Raw genomic sequence first — 20,430 nt, 5'->3', positions numbered from 1 at the left:
ATATATATATATATATATTTTATCATCTTTTAATTGTTCACTCCATTCACCAAAATACATGCAGCCCCCTTTTAAGTGTGCGTGACTCATATGGGAATATTCAATGGGTATACAATTGAGCCTGTATTTATGTTTTAATATTCATTTATGAAACACTATTTTGGCTTCACAGTTTCTTATCTATTGGAATTTAAGAAGAGATAAGATACAGTGCTTAAAATAATGGGTTATGAAAAGTCTTTTTGTTATGGTCCAGCCAGCAAGGCTCAGTGGGTGAGCATCTACCTATGAACCAGGAGGACATGGTTCGATTCCCGGTCAGGGCGCATACCCAGGTTGTAGGCTCAATACCCAGTGTGGGGCCTGCATGAGGTAGCCGATCAGTGATGCTTTCTCATCATTGATGTTTCTATCTCTCTCTCCCTTCACCTCTGAAATCAATAAAAAATATATTTTTAAATCTTTTTGTTATGGAAAATGTCAAATATACATAAAAGTGAAGAAAAATAGCATAATAAAACCTTCTGTATCCATTACTCAGCTTTAATAATTATCAACTCCAGATCATGTTCTTTCTAAATTCGTTCATATAACAAAAATTGAGTACACACTGTGTCACGGCTTTTGACAGACAGTTCTGAATAAGGCAAAGTTTTGATACAGGGCTTAGAAGGGGTGGGCAAACTTTTTGACTCGAGGGCCACAATGGGTTCTTAAACTGGACCGGAGGGCCGGAACAAAAGCATAGATGGAGTGTTTGTGTGAACTAATATAAATTCAAAGTAAACATCATTACATAAAAGGGTACGGTCTTTTTTTTTTTTTTTAGTTTTATTCATTTCAAACGGGCCGTAGTTTGCCCACGGCTGGCTTAGTCTAATGAGCAATCAGACGCTACAATACAGTGTAGGTAGTGTTAGGCTAAGAAAAAACACTCAGGCAGCTAAGCCAGCTTGGGAGAGGCTGCCGAAGGAAATGGCAGCCCAGCCAAGGCTTGAGGGCCAAATGGGAGATTGCCCTGGGAGAGAAGAGGGGGAGCAGATTGGGAAAGGGGTGTGCTTTGGGCAGAGGGAGCAGTTTTACACAAAGTGCCTAGAATGACAATGAACAAGAGGATTTCAGGAACTGAATGAACCTTCGTATGATTGGAGCTTTGAGTCCAAAGGAATAGTGAGAAATGTGGGTAAGTAAACAGAGAGCAGATCAACAAATCAAGAAAAGGTCTTTATGCCATACTAAATCCTGTAGAGAAATAAGGAGCCAATTCACAGGGGAGAAAAGTAACATGATCACATTTGCCTTTTGGAAAGATCACTCCATCTGCAGAATGGGGAAAGGTTACAGTGGACATAGGCGCTGTGTAGGCTCACAGCAGGAAGTGTTAGGAGGCTGCTGTGATTTAATTAAGAGAGCTGGGGAAGTCACCATGAGCGTGTTGTTAAGTGCATGCTTGGGGAGGCAGGCTGTGTCTGGAGCTCTCTCTGGGGGTTAGCCTCTGCTGTAATAATCCCCTTCCTGATCTCTGGAGATACACAATGTTACAGAAGAAAGAACACAGATTTGAAGGTCCTCAAACATACAAAAATAGAACTACCATATGATCCAGCAGTCTACATCTGGGTATTTAGCCAAAGAAAAAGAAAACCCTAATTTAAAAAGATATATGCACCACTGTATTCACTGCAGCATTATTTACAGTAACCAAGATATGGAAGCAACGTAGGTGGCCATTGATAGATGAATGGATAAAGAAGATGTAATATATATAAATTGTATACCTATATTCCATTATATATCCCATCTATATAATGGAATATTATTCAGCAATAAAAAAAATAATGAAATCTTGTCATTTGCAACGATATAGATGGACCTAGAGAGACAGAGAAACACAAACACTGTATATTTCACTCATATATGGAATCTAATAAATAATACAAATGAATAAACAAAACAACATAGAAAGATACTAATAAATACAGAAGACAAATTGATGGTTGCCAGAGAAGAAGGGGTGGAGGAATGAGTGGAAAATGTAAATGGGAAGCCATAGCTGGTTTTGCTCAGTGGATAGAGCATTGGCCTGTGGACTGAAGGGTCCCAGGTTCAATTCCAGTCAAGGGCATATGCCTGGGTTGCAGGCTTGATCCCCAGTAGGGCACATGCAGGAGGCAGTTGATCAATGATTATCTCTCATCATTGATGTTTCTATCTCTCTCTCTCCCTTTCTCTTCCTCTCTAAAATCAATTATATATATTTAAAAAGAGAATATGTGAAGGGAAATAAGAGGTACAAACTTCCAGTTATAAAAAATAAGCTATGGGGATATAGTCAATAACACTGTAATAACTTTGCAAAGCTCACACCTTGAAGAGTTTTGAGTATCATATTAAATAACATAAATTTACCGTTTTAACTATTTTTAAGTGCATAATTCAGTGGTATTAAATACAGTCATAAGGTTATATAACTATCACCACCATCTATTTCCACAACCTTTTCATTAATTCAAACATTCTGCATCTATTAAACAATAACTCCCTATTCTCCTCTCCTCCCAGCCTTCTACCTGGTATGAATTTGCCTAATTTTGGTGCCTTATATAAATAGAATCACAATATTTATTCTTTTTTTCTGATTAAAAAAAATATTTTTGTTGTTGTTAAGCCTTTCCTGAGGATATTTTTCCCAGTGATTTTGAGAGAGAGAGAGAGAAACATGGATCAACACCAGGGATTGAGCCCTAGGCATATGCCCTAATTGGGAATCGAACTGGAGACCTTGGCCAGGGCCAATATTTGTTCTTTTGTATCTGGCTTTTTTCACTTAGTATAATGTTTTCAAGGTTCGTTCATGTGGTAGCATGCATCAGAATTCCATTCCTTTTTATAGCTGATGATATTTGAGTTTATTAATTCATTTGTCCAAAAAAAATATTTATTGAGCATTTTGTTTAGAATCAAGCACTGTTCTAGGCATTATTGATATAGCAATGAACAAAATTATACAAATAAACAAGTGAATATATTGTATGTCAGATGGCAATAGTGGAAAACCAATATTATAGTGATAGCTGTATAGAAAAGGAGATCTTAGAGGTAGGGTGGGACCATTCACATAGTGCCTTGAGGGCTAGTGTAAGAACTTTGGACTTTACTCTGAAATAAGAAGACGATAGAAAGTTTGAAGTTGTAGAGTGCCATCATCTGACCTACGTTTTGAAGGCTACGTCTGGCTTCAGCATTGAGACTGTACTACAAGGGAGAATGAGGCAAAGGAGAAGAAGTACCAGTTATGAGGCTATCCTAATAGTCCAGGTAAAAGATGATAAAACCTATAATAGAGTGTATTAGTCAAGGTTCTCCAGAGAACCAGAACAAATAGAATATACTGGAGGCTGGCAAGTCTGAAATCTGTAGGGCAAGTCAGGAGGTTGAACACTCAGTTGGGGTTTCCACGTTTCAGTCTTGTCGCCAGATACCTTTTGAGGGAGGATCTATCCCATGCCTCTTCCTGGCTTTTGGTGCTGCTGGCAATCTTTGACATTCCTTCCCCTGTCGATGCACCCCTGTGACCTCTGCCTCCACCTTCGCATGTACATTTCTGTGTTTACATTTCCCCCTTCTTTTAAGGACACCAGTCATGCTAGATTAGAGGCCCACTGTCCTCCATTAAGGATGCTTCCTTTAAGAAATGGTACTATTTAGGAGTAAATGAAAACTTTCAATGTGCCTTTCAAGAGATGAGACTTTGTTTGTATTGACTTGGGGCACTGTGGTTTTTCTGCTCTGCGTGGTCCGATAGCCAACATGATTGATCAGGGAAGCGAACATTCCATCAGAACAAGGTATTCCCTAAGTCATCTGATCCCTAAGGACCAGTGCCTTCAGGGACACAGATTCCAGGATGATTCTTTTTTTTCCTTTTTTCTTTCTTGTAGCTAATATCTTTGAAATCCTCAGACTGTCACCTAGAATCGAAAGACCTAAAGGAAAGGAAAGATCAGCATCGAGGGCAGATGCAGGTCTTTCCTCAGATAAATTGGCCCAGGTAGGACTTTGTGGCTGCGTTAATACGGGGTAGCTCTGCCCTTGCTAGAAGGGCCAAAAGAAGTAAATGGATTGTCACACCCCCACTAATGAGAGCCAGAATAGGGGAGAGGCTGCTGATCCGGAGAGGAAAGATCAATCTAGGGAAGGGTGAAAGGAGAATGTCTCCTGAAGAGCAAAGGAGCCTGGACTTTGGGTTTCTGGGACTGAGTCTGGGATTGTAATTCTGCCTGGACATTTCCTCCATCTCCCTCACTAGTGTCTCTGTCTTGAATTTAGAAAGAAGGGCTGGGGCAAGAGGAGAAGGGAGGAGTCAGAATACAGCTTCACACATTTTCACAAAACCATTTGGAAACAGAGATGGAGACGCAAATTCAGGGACCCACGAAAGGCCCAGGAAGGTTTCGTGGAGGCAGGCGTGTGTGGAAGAAGTGTACCTGCCGCTCACTTTCAGCGTTTCCTGCTTTGTCCAAGCCCTTGTGTGATGGCCGGTCGGGAAGGTCATGGGAAGGCTCAGTCAAGCTCTGAGTCGCTGGGGAATGAGCTGACCCTCTCTTAACTTCCTTGTCTTAGAGTCGCCCATTGCCCACCTCACTGAGGTTAGTGAGGCCGCGTGGCACAGCGCTCGAGCGAGGCACTCACAGCTACTGCCGCTGGCCTGCCACCCTCACATCCTCCACCCCAAATCCCACAGGTGCGCACCAGGTTAGCCGCGACCCTCCCAGGTCCAGCGGCCCCAAAGCAGCCGAGCTCGTTTGGGGTCAGCTGACCCTTACCCCAAACCCCAGCCAAAGGGGCGAATCCCTTGTCCTCCTGAGATGAACGCTGGGCACCAAGGCAGGCTCTGAGACATTTTCGGAATCGCTCTTGTCCCGCCTCCGGAGCTCCCAGCAATGCCAGAAAGCGGGGGAGGGGACGAGAAGAATGAAAATACTAGGAGAACGACCTCATTCTCCAGGAAAAAGTAATGAGGGGAAATCAAACAGTAGGGACTTACTCGGAAATGCAAACCGAGCTCCAGTCTCTCCCAGGGCGCATACAAACGAAGTAAAGACAAATCAGCCAACGCGCTAGGCAGCTTCCCAGAAAGGGCCTCATGAATGAGAATGGGTTGCTAGGTTTCCTCCCTCCCTCTTGACAATCGCTTCCCACAAAACTTCCACCAAGGAAAGAAAACATGGGGGACTTGGCGACTGCAGAGAGGTGGAACCGCGCCAAGCCGTCTTCAGGACCCTGGAGAGCGGCCGCTGTGACCTGGAGACCGCGCCGCGCCACGCCACGCGCGCCTCTCCCCCGCGCGCGAGCCCAGCCTTCCTGTCACTTTTATTCCCCGCTTCCCTCCTCCATCTCCATTTTTCTTGGCAAGGGCCACTCCAGCTTTTCACAATCAGATTAAAGTGCCTTTTTGTTTTGCTTGAGGAGGCTGTTTGGATTGGCCGAGCAAGATTCCGGTCTGAAACTTCACTAAATGTTAGTGGACCAAGAAGTCCTGAGAGCTTTTCAAAAATGAGAGCCTAGATAAGGCAGGTGACCTTAAAAAACCGCCGAGTTCAATCCCTTTGCTTTATAAATGAACCAGATAGTCTCAAAGGGTAAAGAGACTTTCCCAAGGTGAGGAAAGTTGGCCTTGGTCAAGTTGGTTGCAAGTCTGAGCCCAGGACCCTGGACTTCTAACTTCTAAATTAACGCTTCCCTCTACTTTCCAAGGGGGAAAAAAAGTAAGGATCTTATCTTCACCCTGGCCGCTTAGGTCTCCTGAGCAACAAGTGGAAGGTGGAAAGGCCTGTGTTCCGGAGAATAAGATGGACACACCAAGTGTGTGAAGAGTGCCTGCAGCGTGTACACCTAAGGGCCCCAGCACAGGTCTGGTCTGCCATCCCACCGACCCCACCCAGCACAGCCAAAGTCAGTTCAGCCAGGCCCTTTCTCCCTCCAGCACAAGGTGGGTCTGGAATCCCAGACCCCTCTCCCAATGGAAATTGGTAACCAGTTCCATCTCTGTACCTCTGGATGGTAGAGTTCTACATGGAAAAGGACAGAGAGAGAGGGGGGATGAGAGATAGAAGAACAAGCGTTGCAAAAGTGAACTAGGAGATTTTCACCCAAATTCTAAAGAATCAAGAGATGTGCACACAGACCCTTCTATACACAGCGTTTCACATTTACCGAACCTCCTGAGAATGTTAATGATGCAGTAGATCTGGTAGAGTCCACGATTCTGCATTTTTAACGATTCTGCATTTTTAACAAGTCCTTGTTAGCGAAGCTGCTGCTCCCAGGACCACACTTTGAATAGTGCAGAGTTAGAAAGCGGGGAGGAGGGAGAGAGGGAAGTGAAGAAAGAGGGAAGAAAGTGGGGAAAGGAAAGGAAGGGGAAAGACCTTTCCTTTTGCTCTCACCAACCTTCTCTAGCATCCCCAAAGTAATCCTATATAATAAAGAGCTAATATACTAATTAGACCGAACAGCCGAGCGACCTACCAGACGTCCTTCCAGACGAAGCTGGGATTGCAGGGCCAAGCCCCTTGCACGAATTTGGTGCATCGGGCCTCTAGTGCTGTAATAAATGGCACCCAGTGCACGTTTTCTCCGGCCTGTATTTGGCTGGGCCCATCAGTAACGGTGCGCTGGGTTTGTTTCCGTCCCCCACCTCTCGCCCTTCCCTTCTCGGCCCTGCACAGACCCCAGATTCACGCACTGCCCCGAAGCGGCTCAGCCTCCTGTCTAGCACGCTCTCCAACCTCGCTCGGCTCTTCTCTCACCTGCTGCGGAGACCCCCTCCTGAGGCTCTCCAGCGGCGCCCGGACTTCTCTCTCCTGCTTCCCTCCCTGCCAGCCGCTGGACCCGCGCGCGGGCGCCTCTCGCTCCTGCTCTGGGCAGCTCTGACACTGCCTGGCCGACCCTCAGGGGGACGCTCGCCCCGGGAAGAGGATGCCAGCGCTGGGCAGCGCTCGTCCATGCCCGTGAGTACCGTTGACTCCACCGTGCCCAACCCTGGCCTCCTCCCAGCTCCTTCCTAACCCCCACTGAGCCACTCCACGCGGGTCCAACAGGGGCTCCGGCCAGGCCAGCAAGCAGAGACAGGCTGAGCACGTTCCAGGAAAAGTCGCCGGTGACTCGCCAGACACCCCTCCCTCAGGAAACCCTCGGAGCTACTTTTTTCCTGGGCCATTGACTTCCAGGGTCCTTGGAAGAGGGAGGAAGCCCTGATCCTTCCTGAGGCTGCTTCTCAAACTCTGGTTCTCGGCGCGCCGCTTTCCTCCCCCTCCTCCCAGCCTCCCTCAAAGGGGCCTCCGCCCCCTTCTTGCAAGCCCACTCCCCTGCCCTCCGGCTGCTGCGGGCTGGAGAGGCCGGGGAGGAAATGACGTGATGTTATTTTTGTGTCAGGTCAGCTTCCAGCTTCAGTTTAGCCCTTGGGGCTCGGGCGCACGGCCCCGGCAGCCCAACTGCATCTCGCTCCCGAGGGCAACCTGGGGACCATAGGGACGCTCGGCGATCCGTGCCCGCAGAGCTGGCCACAGGTTCCTCCTCTGCTCTCGGGCCCCCACCCCTCTTTTATCCCTGATTCTGGAGTCCCCTGGGAACGGAGGGAGGCTGCGGAGGGTCTCGGCAGGATCCGGAGCCCGGAGATAGCCCTTCCTGCCGTCGTCCCCCGCCCCGCCCCCACCCCCAAATAGGTGGGGCCTCTGGCTCCCGCTAGCCGAGAGTGGGCGAGGAGCCCCCTTCCCAGAGCGGGCGGGACAGCTAGAGACGGAGGTCGCACCGAGGTGGAGCGCTCCAAGGAGCACCCTGGGAAAGGGGGAAGGTAGGAGGCTGCCCTCCAGAGGCGGGGCAATCCACGGCAAGATCTTCCAGGGACTGAGCAATCCCTCCTTGTGCGGCGCATCCCCGACACACGCACCTCTCTCTGCCCTCTTCACTCACAAGGTTGGAGCACGCATTCCCACACGCTGGGGTCTCGCTGGGCCTCTGCGCGCGGAAGCGTAGGGATCACAGAGTGGGGCTCTGCTAATACCCTCGGCGCCCGCCTTGCTTCGCACCCACACTCTCATCACTTCCCAATACCGGGCTAAAGGACGGCGGCTACGGTCCGGGCGTGGATTGGGTCCCGCGTGGGGCCTGGGGCGACCCCCCGCCCGCCCACCGCAGCGGAGCGAGCGGCCGCCAGAGGGAGGTGGTGAGACCTGGGATTACCCGCTGGGGAAGGAGGCAGAGCCGAGAGAGGGAGAGGGAGGGAGAAGTGGGCGAGAGGAAAGACCCAGAGCCAGAGGAAGAGGAAAGCCGGAGAGAGCAGTCGCGAACGTGGAAAGGACATCGTTTGGTATTATTTAAATAAGAGTAATAGTAGTAGTAATAATACGCCCGGCCGACCGAGGCGAGCCTGCCGGAGCTTCCCCTCGGGCTCTCCAGGCGGAAGGTGGAATCGTGAGTACCTAGCCTCCTAAACCTCCCGTCTACCTCCCGGGCTCGCCCTAAGACCTGGGGCCGGGAAGTGGCCCTGGCCAAGCCGGGCGCGCGGGCCCCCACCTGGGGCGCTCAGCCCCGCCACATGGCGCGAGCGGGTGCGGGCCGGTCGCCTACTCCGCGGGTACAGCCGGGCTCAACAGTCAGCGCGTATTGGGGAGGTGTGTGGCTTTAGGGTGTGCCGGTGTCTCCAGAGAGGAAGTCTAGCCACCAGAATCAAGTTCTATCGGGTCTGCCTGGCGTAAGCAGTTTTCAGCCTCTTATGGCCCGGGGTGGATGAGTGGGTGCGGGGCGCGGCGCCTAGCCCCTGAGGCCTAAATGCATATGGGCACCCGCAGTGTCTTTGGGAAACTCCAGGCGGGTGGAAACGTGGGCGTTCTCCCCGGACAGCGAGGACTGGGAAGGGGCCGGGAGCCGGAGGCGGGCTGGTTGAGCGCAGGTGGAAGGGAAGAGGAGACACTCCCTGAATCGCAGAACCTCCCTTTAGGGGAACGCGACGCAGGCGCGGGACCCGAGGAGCAGGGCCAGGAAAGGGCCCCCGCACACGGACCCCGGTGGGTGTGACTCGGTGTCCGCATTGACGCTCTGGAACCCGCGCCTAGGCGTTTTAGGAGCGGGTGTCGCGGGTGTATTTCTTGAACAAACTCGGGTAACTGACTCTCTCCCGCACGCTTGGAGTTGCTCTTGGGAAGTTGGATCGAGTCTGGGCGTCCAGGCTTGGAGACTGGAAGGGGTGGTGGGGGAGAGAGGAGCCTAAGGAAAGGTGGCGCGCAGGGAGGAAGGTGGGCTTTTGGGGGTCGGGGTGCGCTGTGAGTGCCCTGCCACTACTGCAGGGGAGGGGCCTGGGAAGAGGCGGTGCGCCCCGCGGGGTGGGCGTTTGCCGGGGGAGATCTGGGTGCCCGCCGTCCCCCCGCGTTTGGGGGAGTGGGCGGGGAAAGGGCCTTCGGGGAGCGGAGGAGAATCCAGGCGAGTAGCCAGGGCCCGTCGTTTGGGGGAGTGGGCGGGAGAAGGGCCTCCGGGGAGGCGGCGCGCGGGTCTGGAGGAGAACCCAGGCGAGGTGCCAGGGCCCGGGAGCTACCCCAGCGGCGGGCGGGGCGCGGAGGAGAGGAATGCCTGCAGCTAGGAGAGGAGGCGTTGCCTGGGATTCCGGGGCGCTGCTGCCGCAGCCGCGCCACCTGCGACCCACTGGGTGGAGGAGTGACCGCGAATACAGTTTCTATCCGGGAGGAGAGCGTCTCCTCACATCCCTTGCTTCTCAGCATCGGGCGGAGGCCAATTGCTCTGTGTCCACCCCCACCACGGCTGGTGCGTCGGGTGGGAGGGACTCCTCTCGCCCACTGGGTAGCAGAAGCAGTCACTTGGCCACTGGGACTTAGCACTGCCGGGCGAGTGTGGCGAGCCGTCCTATGGTCAGCCCTCCTCCTGGGGGCACAGTCGTATATGGGGCCTTCATTTCACTTCTAGGAGTCCCAGATTGTGGAATTAACTAAACAACCGTCCGCGTTCACAAAACAGCCTGAATCCCTCCCAGGACTTGGTAAGGGCGCGTGTAATAAAATGACTCTGTAAAGTCTTACTTTTTGCTCATAGCCTAATTTTATATGGCGCTTCATCCTGTTTATCTTCTCTTCATTAAGTGGCATCTTTGGTATCACATATCAGCAACTCATATGAGAGGCAATACTGCCTAACGGGTAGGAGCCCTGGGCTGTGTGATTGGTTTCAAATTCCAGCCTAGCTGTATGACCTTAGGCAAGTTACTTAACCTCTAGGTGCCTTAGTTTTGTCATCAGCAAACTGGGGATAATAAAAGTTCCTACCTCGTAGGGTAGCTGCCAGAATTCAGTAAATTAATATAGTAGAATTCTGGTATATATCAAACACAAGCTTTTATTACTATTATTATGTTGATGTTCAATTAACCAAGTAAACTTCAAAATGTAAAACAGATAAGGGGAAAATGCATATAGTGAAGTGGATGTCCATCATGAAAATTACTAGAAAAAACAGTAAATATTTTCTATGTCAGTACCTAAATTTAAAAACAATGCATTTCTACATCTTCCGGGCCTTTTTCTTTTAAATAGTTATGAAATATTTACATGCAAGATTTAAACATCATTTTAAGAAAATTATCTCTAACCTTGAATATATTTCACTTTGTAAAAACAGATATGCATAAAAAATACACATTAGGACATGGTCTATATAAAAACCCAACATCTACATGAAAATATTGTACCTTCGGAGCTAGAAATGCTGACATCTCTAAGATCATTTCAAACATTTTAGCCAAAATGCCCTTGATATCAAGAATACTGCCTGGCCTGCATGGCTCAATGGTTGAGCATAGACCTATTAACCAGGAGGTCATGGTTCGATTCCAGGTCAGGGCACATTCCTGGGTTGCAGGGTGGATCCTCAATGGTTTGTTGCCCAGAAGGGGTGATGGGATGTCAGAGGAGCCTTTCACATCATGGTAGTTGTTTTCCCTCTCCCTTCCTCTCTGAAATCAATAAAACTATATGTTTAAATAAAAGAATACCAAATGATAAAAGTCAGGTTACTAATTCCACCTCCTTCACTTTACACATGAGGAAACATTCAGAAAGGTCAAGGGCCCAGGCCAGAGATTTCCAGCTAAGTAGGGGCTGAAACAGCATTAGAATTAGATCTTCTGAGTCACTCCCCAGGGCCCTTCAGCACCACACTGATGATTTCCTACAAACTGATGAACTTGTAGCAAATAGGAAATCAGAGGTATTATATCCGGGAAAATATACAAACGTGTAATCTCCAACGTAAGTGAGACCAGGCAGTGATGTGGCTGCTGTTGCCCCACAGCTTCATCATGGTCCCTCACAGCAGAAGATGTGACCGCATGACTTGCCTAAGGTAAACTAAGGTCATAGATCAAGCTAGAGGCAGAGCCAGCATTAGAATTTAAGGTCTCACTGAAATATACATTTGGTCACATATTCTATTAATCCCTTGTAACAGTTTTACATTTGAAAAATCATTTTTGAGCTTTTCTTAAAATTTTAAAATCTCCTTCCTACCGGCTTAGAAGGTCTTTCCTGTAAAAAGAGCTTTTACAGGAAAGGCCTTCAAAAATTATAAAGAAGGATATTTTATTATTCCAGATTTTGTGGACAAGCAAGAGTGACGTGAAAAAACTTCCTTATTTTAGAGCAACAACCTGGTTACTGGTTTCATTCCAGACACTTGAATAGCAGTTTCTATAATCCTAGTGTTCTTTCATTCCTGCATGTGGCAGTGACATTCACCTAACACAGACAGATGCAGGGGCTTAAAGGTCCAAGCCCTCACATGAGCAGTTCAGGAATTCCATGGCAGAGCCTTTCAAGTGAGTATGTGGTTTTGCAAAGTTATTTATAGGAATGGTGTCTTCCAGAAAAGGCATTTCTAGGAACTGTGCCTGCATCCTTGAAGCAGGAAACCTTGATTTTTCTTTCGTGCATAAACTGGATGTCTTATCCTTGACTTTGTATCTCTGTATACCCACCACATGTTCCTAGACAGAAATGCAGGGCATTAAACGGGGAGTGATTTTCTAGCATGCTCCCAAGCCAGTTCAGCAGAATTGAGTTTTGAAATTATGTGTGTTAAGTCAGGGCCCAAAATGATTATAATGTGAATCACTGTCCAGTTGGGAATATTGTGGATTGGTTTTCAGTGCACTACCAGGTGACTCACAATGTGAGCTTCTTTTCAAATACATACAGTGTCAGTCAGCAACTAATAGGGTTGACTCTGAGTCAGAGCTTAGCATTTAGTACAATAAGTGTGAGTCACTGACTACCCGGCACTATCTGAGATGGTTCCGGAATGTTACCTTGAGCAGCTCAAGAGCTTGGACAACACTGCATGGGGTGAGTCAGTTCATAGTATGATTGAGTGGGCTTTTGCAGGAGCCATTTACAATAAAGTTGGATGTGACTGAGTGCCGAAGATAATATTACATGATTATGCATGCATAGGACAACTTACCTTGATTCTAATCCAGTTGATTAGATTCTAGCTGTTTGCATTGGGAAATCATTTGTGAAATATGAGTAATATGCTCTGTTGCCCAGCTGTGATATTTTACTTGAGTTATCTCAATGCTTAGTAAAGCCAGTTAAACTTTCTGGTCTTGGAATGCTCATTATCTACTTAATATTTAATTTTACTCTGAATTGTAAAATCCTTTTTAAGTACTTCAGTATTTTAATGTTTGACAATGACATCTCATGCAAAATGATAATTGTACTCTGAATTGTAAAATGCTTTTTAAATACTTCAGTATTTTAATGTTTGACAATGGCATCTCATGCAAAATTGTACTGCTGTTCTAAGGCTACAACACCCAGCACTTCTAACCTCCTAGGGCTGTATGGCTAAATCAACATAGTCTTATTTGGTTGCTCCATTTATGCAAGACAATGGAAAGAATGGTGCAACCTATGCCTCACCCCACCCTTTGTAAGACTTTTATTTCTCAGGGTGGGGCGATAATGCGATTTAAGGGAATACATTTCTTAATTTGTTGCTAATTAATGGTAAGAAGTTATTATCCTTGGAACCAAGATTAAACTACTGTTTAAAGGTACATGTATATTTTTCTCTATTTACCCTCTGATGGCCCCAAGAGAATTCCCGATGTGTGGACTTTAACCTATGCCTTTTTGTGTTTCTACAATTATCCATTTCTAGTGATAACTAGATAGTAATTTATATATCTTCTGCTATAGATAAAGGCATAGATACCTCTTTGCATTTAATGGGGGCTATCCATAAAAAGTTTTGTTCTTCCTGACAATGTAATTCCTGGAAAATTCAGATCATTGGGACTGTTTAATAAATTAGAGTATCATAAAACTGAAATGAAGTTTCTACACAAGTTTGCTAACTTTCAGTGAGGAGCTGTAGGTGTTTTTTACTCTGAATTGCTTTTGACTTTGCTTATTGGAGTTTTAACTTAGAGTAAAGTGTACAGATTAATATAAGTAAACCCTATGTAACCATCCTTTAGGTCAGGATTTCTCAACCTCAGATTTAGTGACATGTTTGGATTGACTATCTCCTTGTTGTGGGGACTGTCCTGTGCACTGTAGGACGTTTAGCAGAATCCCTATCTCCTACCCGCTAGATGCCAGTAGCACCCCTCCCTAGATGTGACAACCAAAAATGTCTCCAGACTTTGCCATATGTTTCCCAAGGGTTGGTGGGGAGGGGGCACAGGATCACTCACCACTGCTCTAGAACTAGATACAGAATATGTTTAGCCCATATCCGTAAGATCCTCCTCCTGCTTCCTCCCACATGTAACTCTTCTTATAAGTTCTCAAACCATATTTCAGTTGGGCCAGTTTTTGAACCTGATATGGAATTATACAGTACATATTCTTTGCATTGGGTTCTTGAGCTGAGCATTATGCTTTTGAGATTACTCACTGTTGTTGCATGTATTGTGATTTTTCAATGCTGTCCAGTGTTCCCTTGTGTGAATATACACCGTTCATTTATATATATATTTATAAATATATAAAATCTTCATATCCTCATCAGCATTTAGAATTGTCCATTCATTTAGTTTTGGTCATTCTCTTGTCTGTGTAAAGGTACATCATTGTGGCTTTAATTTTTATTTCGTTTTTTTAAAATATATTTTATTGATTTTTTACAGAGAGGAAGGGAGAGAGATAGAGAGTTAAAAACATTGATGAGAGAGAAACATCGATCAGCTGTCTCCTGCACACCTCCTTCTGGGGATGTGCCCTCAACCAAGGTACATGCCCTTGACTGGAATTGAACCTGGGACCCTTCAGTCCACAGTCCGACACTCTATCAACTGAGCCAAACCAGTTAGGGCTAATTTTTATTTCTAATGCTTACTAATGATGCTGAGCACCTTTTTTTTTTTTTTTTAGCCATTTGTATATCTCCTATTATAAACTGCCCCTACATTTCTTTGGCCCATTTTCCCATTGTGTTGTCTGTCTTCTTATTGATATATAAGAGTTCTTTATACATTTGGGTTATAAGTTGTTGTCCAAAATCTGTATGCATGTGTGTCTGTGTATGTGTGTGTGTTGCAAATCCCAATCTGTGCCTTGACTGTACACTCTCATTCCATTATCTTCTGACTTCTATAGTTTCTATAGAATGTCATGCTTCTCTGAAAGTAACATGTATTTTTCATCTGGCTGATTTAAAATTTTTTCCCTTTGTTTTTGGCTTGCCACAATTTGATTTAAAATTTTTCTCTTGGTTTTTGGCTTGCCACAATTTGAATATAATGTGGCTAGGTGTGGTTTTATATTTTACCTTCTTCCTATTCACTAAGTTTCTTATGTCTGTGGATTGATATCTTTCATCATTATGGTAATTTTTCATTCAATATCTCTTCAGATATTGCTTCTTATCTGTTTTCTCTCTTTTTAAAATATTTTTATTGATTTCACAGAGAAAGGGAGAGGAGGAGAGAGATGAAATATCAATGATGAGAGAGAATCATTGATCAGCTGCCTCCTGTACACCCCCTACTAAGGATTGAGCAGCAACCTAGGCATATGCCCTACCTGGGAATCAAACCATGACCTTCTAGTTCCTAGGTCGATGCTCAACCACTGAGCCATGCCAGTTGGGCTGTTTTTTCTCATCGGCCTGCGGACCAAAAGGTCAAGGGATTGATTCCAGTCAAGGGGGTGTACCATGGTTGCAGGCTCAATCCACCAGCCCAATGTGCTTCTTACATCGATGTTTCTCTGTCTGTCTCTCCCTTCCCCTTCCACTCTCTTTAAAAATCAATGGGAAAAAGTATCCTTGGGTGAGGATTAATGAGTGAGAGAGAAAGAGAGAGAGCAATTATCAAATAGATATAATTCCCTATAGATAGTCCAAAATGTAAAACCATTAAACATGTCAATTCTTTTTTAAAAAATTTAATTTTAGGTCTGTTTGTTCAACATACCTAGCTATTTAATCTAGCTATTTAATACTTCATGCCGAGGGGGATGGGGGTCTTAAAATGTAGTAGATATTTTGGCACAAACTGTAGAAAACCCAAACCTTGAGGAACAAAAATTCTCTCACACACACCCTAGGAGCAAGCAGACAAAAACATCCCATCAGCTCAGCCCCAGAGGCCTGTCTTGGGAACACTAAGGCAGTGCGGAAGCAAGGTGATGCACTGGAGTTTTTATTAGTCCATTTTAATTAGCAGCAGCCCTGCTGGGAAAAGGACTGCAGAGACATTCCCCCTGATGGGCATCCAAAAATAACCCAAATCTGTCTAGTCATGGCCTGTGCGCAGCTGCGGTGTTAAGAGCAAAGGTGGTGGATGGATCCCAGCCTGGGCAGATTCAAGTCTGTAGGGGGGCATACTTTGAGACATTGGGCACATCACACAACCTCTGATGTAGATAAAATGGAATCTTGAAATCTGCTCCACAGAATAATTTCACAAGTTAAATCTCAGTAAGGTGTGAGTACTGCTACGTCTGCCCATGTAGACAAAGGGGAGACTGAGCATTAGTTGAAAAACTGGAGAAAGAAGGCTCTGGTAACAAGTAAATGTTAAGGGGGAAAAATAAAGGAAATGTTATTCTGGTTTCATGGATTGCCACTGAAGGCCATGGTGGACTAACAGAATCTGGGTTCTATTTTAAATCACTAATTATTTTAGTTTGTGGGTCTCTATTGCAACTGCTCAAGGCTGCCACTATAGCGGAAAATTGGTGGGAGGTAGAGCAGAAGGGGATGAATTGTTGGGGGTCATTGTAGCAGCCCAGGCAAGGTGTCAAACTGAGCTGGAGGGGCAGTAAAGTTGGAGAGAAGTGAGCAGGTATGGCCATGTCCACTCTGGAGATCTGGCAAGCTTGCTAATGAGTAAGATGCAGAGAGAGGAATCAGAGTGACTCCGAGGATGTGGGCACGGTGTATAGACTTGGAGATGACTGGAGAATAAACAAAAGGGGAAGGAGAGGAGACTAGATCTAGAGTCTATTTTAGACCCTAAGGTCTGAGATGTCCACGAGAGCTCCAGTTGTGGCAGCAAGTAGGCAATTGGACTGGTGTGTTTTGAAACAAAGGGCTTGGCCTGGGCTAGAGGCAGAAATGTGAATTTGTTAGATTATGTATTTCTGAGATGTAGCTTGCTACACGGTGGTATACTAAATATTCATGAGGTGTGGTGGGAAATTCTTTAGTATAATCAATGGGATATTACTGCCACCCAGAAGTGCACTTCCTTTACTAAAACTGTAAATAATCTACTAAAATGTTCTATGTATTTATTACAGACATCAGCAAACTAAGGCACATTAGCCAAATCCAGACCACAGCCTGTTTTTGTATGGCCTGAGCACTAAGAATAGTTTTCACATTTTTAAACATTTTCATTTATTTATTTTATTTATAGAGACAGGAATTTATTTTGAGCAATTGGCTCACACAATTGTGGAAACTTGGCAAGTCCCAAATCTTGATGAGGTAGGCAAGCAGGCTGGGGACGCAGGGAAGAGCTGCAGTTTGAATCCAAAGGCAGGCAGTCTGCTGGCAGGATTCATCATTCTTGCCTGGAGTGTGTGTGTGTGTGTAGGGGGAGTGGGGTGCATTAGTAACTCAGGAACAGCCAAAGGAAGCCATACATGGGACAAGGTCTGGGGGAGCTCCCATGCCATCAATGGGGGTTCCATCCTCCCAGCACCTGGATATGTTCACCAACACAGAAGCTCAAGTTTTATATTTTTAAATTGTTGGGTGGGAAGTTTTAAAAAGAATAATATTTCATGATGCAGGGTCATTTTACAAAACTAAAATTTCAGTGTCCATTAAGTTTCAGTGGAACCCAGCCACACTCACTCATTCTCATGATGTCTGTGACTGCTTTTGCACTAATAAGGCAGAGTTGAGTAGTTGCAATAGAGACCATATGGCCTGCAATGGCTACTTACTCTCTAGTCTTTTACAGAAAATCTTTTCCTACCTTTCAACTAGAACCTAAATGTAAGTGTGGAGTTTACTAGGTTCTTATAGGGAGCAATCTATATGAAAGTAAGTATAAAGTTCAACCAATAACCATGTGATTTCTTAGAGAAATAGTGTACTCCCAAGAAAAAAAGTCAAACCAATAATCTAATTAAAGACAATCTACTATGGAAGATAAAATCCAAGTATCTAATTTTTTTCTTTTTTTCAAATATTACTTCCTTTATTATTTTTTAAAAATATATTTTTATTGATTTCAGAGAGGAAAGGAGAGAGGGAAGAGAGAGATAGAGAGTTAGAAACATTGATCAGCTGCCTCCTGCACACTCCCTACTGGGTATGTGCCTGCAATCAAGGTACATGCCCTTGACCGGAATCAAACCTGGGACCCTTGAGTCCACAGGCCGACGCTCTATCCATTGAGCCAAACTGGTTAGGGCTGTATCACAACTTCTTTATCCAGTCCTGTACCAAAGGCACCTTGATTCTCTCCATGTCTTGGCCACTCTGTATGATTCTGCAATGAACATGGAGGTGCATATATCTTTGTAAAAACATGTTTTTGAGTTTTTTTGGGTTCTTATAGGAGCAATATACCCAGGAGAGGAATTGCTGGGTCATATGGTAGCTCTATTTTCAGTTTTTTGGGGGAATCTGTTTGCCATACCAACTATCTAATTTAAGGTTCCTTTTGTTTTCTACCATTTCAACATCCAGTTTTTCATACTAACAGGCGAACGTAATGACAGTCTACAAACCCCCAAAATGCTAATGAAGAAGGGCCAGAAGGAAAGCATGCACAGAGGTTTTTTATGTAAGAGAGCTCAGATGCTAGAGGCTTTCAGGGATTCAGATTACAGCCTAAAAGCTTTGAATAGGATGGGAGCTTGCTATTTCATATCATTTATAACAGGATCATTATCATGGGATGAAAAATTCTAACTAATGATGGACATAAGGCAAAGTTTGAGGAGCCAATGCTATTATCTATTAAGGGATCATGGAGAATTTTCTATGGAGAAAAGAAAGTAGAATTTGTAAAAAAAAAAAAAAAAGAAAAGAGCGCGCGCGAGAGAGATATGTAGAGGGGAAATTTGCCCAGACAGACCTCTGAGGAGTAGAGAAGGCTAGTTAGTTACTTATGAACACATTGTACATTTTTATTATCCCTAATTTGCATAAACATATGTCATGACCCATATGCTGCAATTGGTGGAAAAGAAGTTCTTCAACCCACAAATATCTTGTTCCCAACACTAACAGAATGGGTTAGTAGAACCCCAGTAGATTGGACCAGAGTGGAAGGGGGCTTCTGCAGCACTAGGTGAGTTTCTACTCTCATTTGTGATCAAATAAGGATGCCTTGCCCATAAGAGTTTCTGTAGTTCCAGCTAATAATTTAGAGGTAATGATAGGAAGCATCATCACAGATGTCACTCATTAGAGACAGTTCATGTAAAAATGAATGTTACATTTAAGAAACATAACCTTATGATAAGCACACTTAAAAAATATAATAGCCATAGCCCTCGCTGGTGTGGCTCAGTTGGTTGGGCACTGTCCGGTGCACTGAAAGGTTGCAGGTTGAAATTCCCTGTCAGGGCACATGGCTGGGTTGTGGGCTCAATCCCCAGTAGGGAGCATGCAGGAGGCAGCCCATCAATATTTGACTCTCACATCAATGTTTCTCTCTCTCTTCCTCTCTCTCTAAAAATCAATTTAAAAATTAAAGTATATAATATCCCTATAATATAATATCCCTATAATAACTGCAATACCTTTGTGATATCCAACCAAATTTACAATATTCCAGCATCATCTAATACTTAACTATATCAGTTTCCTCGGTTTGCTATAACAAAATACCACAAACTGAGTGGCTTAAACAACAGAAATTTTATTCTCTCACAGTCTGGAAGCTAGAAGTTAAAGATCAAGGTGTCAGTAGGTTTGCTTTCTTTTGAGGCCTCTCTCCTTAGCTTACTCCTCACTGTGTCCTCACATGGCCTTCCTTCTGTGCATGTATATGTCCCTGGTGTCTTTGTGAATCCAAATTTCCAGTCAGATCGGATTATGACCCCACCCTTATGGCCTTAGTTTAACTTAATCACCTGTTGAAAGATCCTATCCAACTATGGTCACATCCCAAAGTTTGGGGATTAGCACTTGAACATATGAATTGGGTGGGACACAGTTTACTCCATCACATGAGCCATATCACATTCGTTCTTTGTAGTCTCTTTATATCACTGCTTCTCCCAGTTTGCATCTTCTTTTTCATGCACTAACTTGTGAAAAGAAACAAGATGCCTTGCCCTGGGGATTGTCCTACCTGCTGAATTCATTTGCCTCTTCCTCTGGAGGCTCCCTTGTTCCTCTATTCCCTAAGTTCCTGCAAACGAGCTGTTAGATTCAAAGGCTCCCATGGACTTAGGTTCAGTGACTTGACCAGACCACCTCATGGGTGGCAGTGGCACTTCCTACTCTGTCCCATTAGAGGGACACCATGTCTGCATGACCAGCTCACTTTTACTTTTGCTGAGAACATTATTCTGTAAAGGCTGTTGTGAACATTGGATAGGTCACTCATTGCCAACATGGCTGCTAGGTACAAGGTATGTTTGAGCACATGCTGCAAGGGTCACAGGTGTTCTTATACCCGAGCCTCTGCTTGCCAAAAGATGTTGACAGTATCCACTCCAGGCCAGCCCTTGGAGCCCCATACCTCTTTATGGCTGGAATGCCTCCTGACGTACCCCTCCCCTTGCACCACCAGGTGCCTCCTGCCTCCCTCTAGCTGCAACTTCCTTGACTGACCTGAAGAGCAGTGATGATGGTGGTGGTGGTGATGGCGATGGTGATGTTGCATTGTTAATTTGGAGAATTGTTCTAGGTTGAGGAAACTGCCTAAATGCATCTGAG

General features: G+C 45.5%; 1 protein-coding gene across 5 annotated transcripts in view; it reads left to right on the top strand.

Moving 5' to 3' along the window:
- RGS20 (regulator of G-protein signaling 20) overlaps positions 1-20,430 on the top strand; it is a 42,688-nt gene that overhangs the window by 7,471 nt on the left and 14,787 nt on the right. Inside the window, exons 1-2 of one of the 5 annotated variants that reach the window (XM_015567442.1) lie at positions 7,888-8,475; positions 9,979-10,051. The exons of 1 other annotated variant lie outside the window; for it this stretch is intronic. Coding sequence is in view for 1 of the 4 variants with exons in the window: in XM_015567440.1 (XP_015422926.1) it covers positions 6,732-7,013 (282 nt within the window). In the remaining 3 variants the exon portion in view is untranslated. Of the gene's footprint in view, positions 1-6,731; positions 7,014-7,171; positions 7,856-7,887; positions 8,476-9,978; positions 10,052-20,430 lie in introns of those variants that run through there. 3 more of the 5 variants (XM_015567440.1, XM_015567443.1, XM_006769080.2) reach the window with 3 other exon arrangements.

Source organism: Myotis davidii, unplaced genomic scaffold (assembly GCF_000327345.1).
Source record: "Myotis davidii unplaced genomic scaffold, ASM32734v1 scaffold1, whole genome shotgun sequence".
In the NCBI taxonomy this organism is placed as follows: domain Eukaryota; kingdom Metazoa; phylum Chordata; class Mammalia; order Chiroptera; family Vespertilionidae; genus Myotis; species Myotis davidii.
This window is presented reverse-complemented; position numbering and strand designations above follow the sequence as displayed.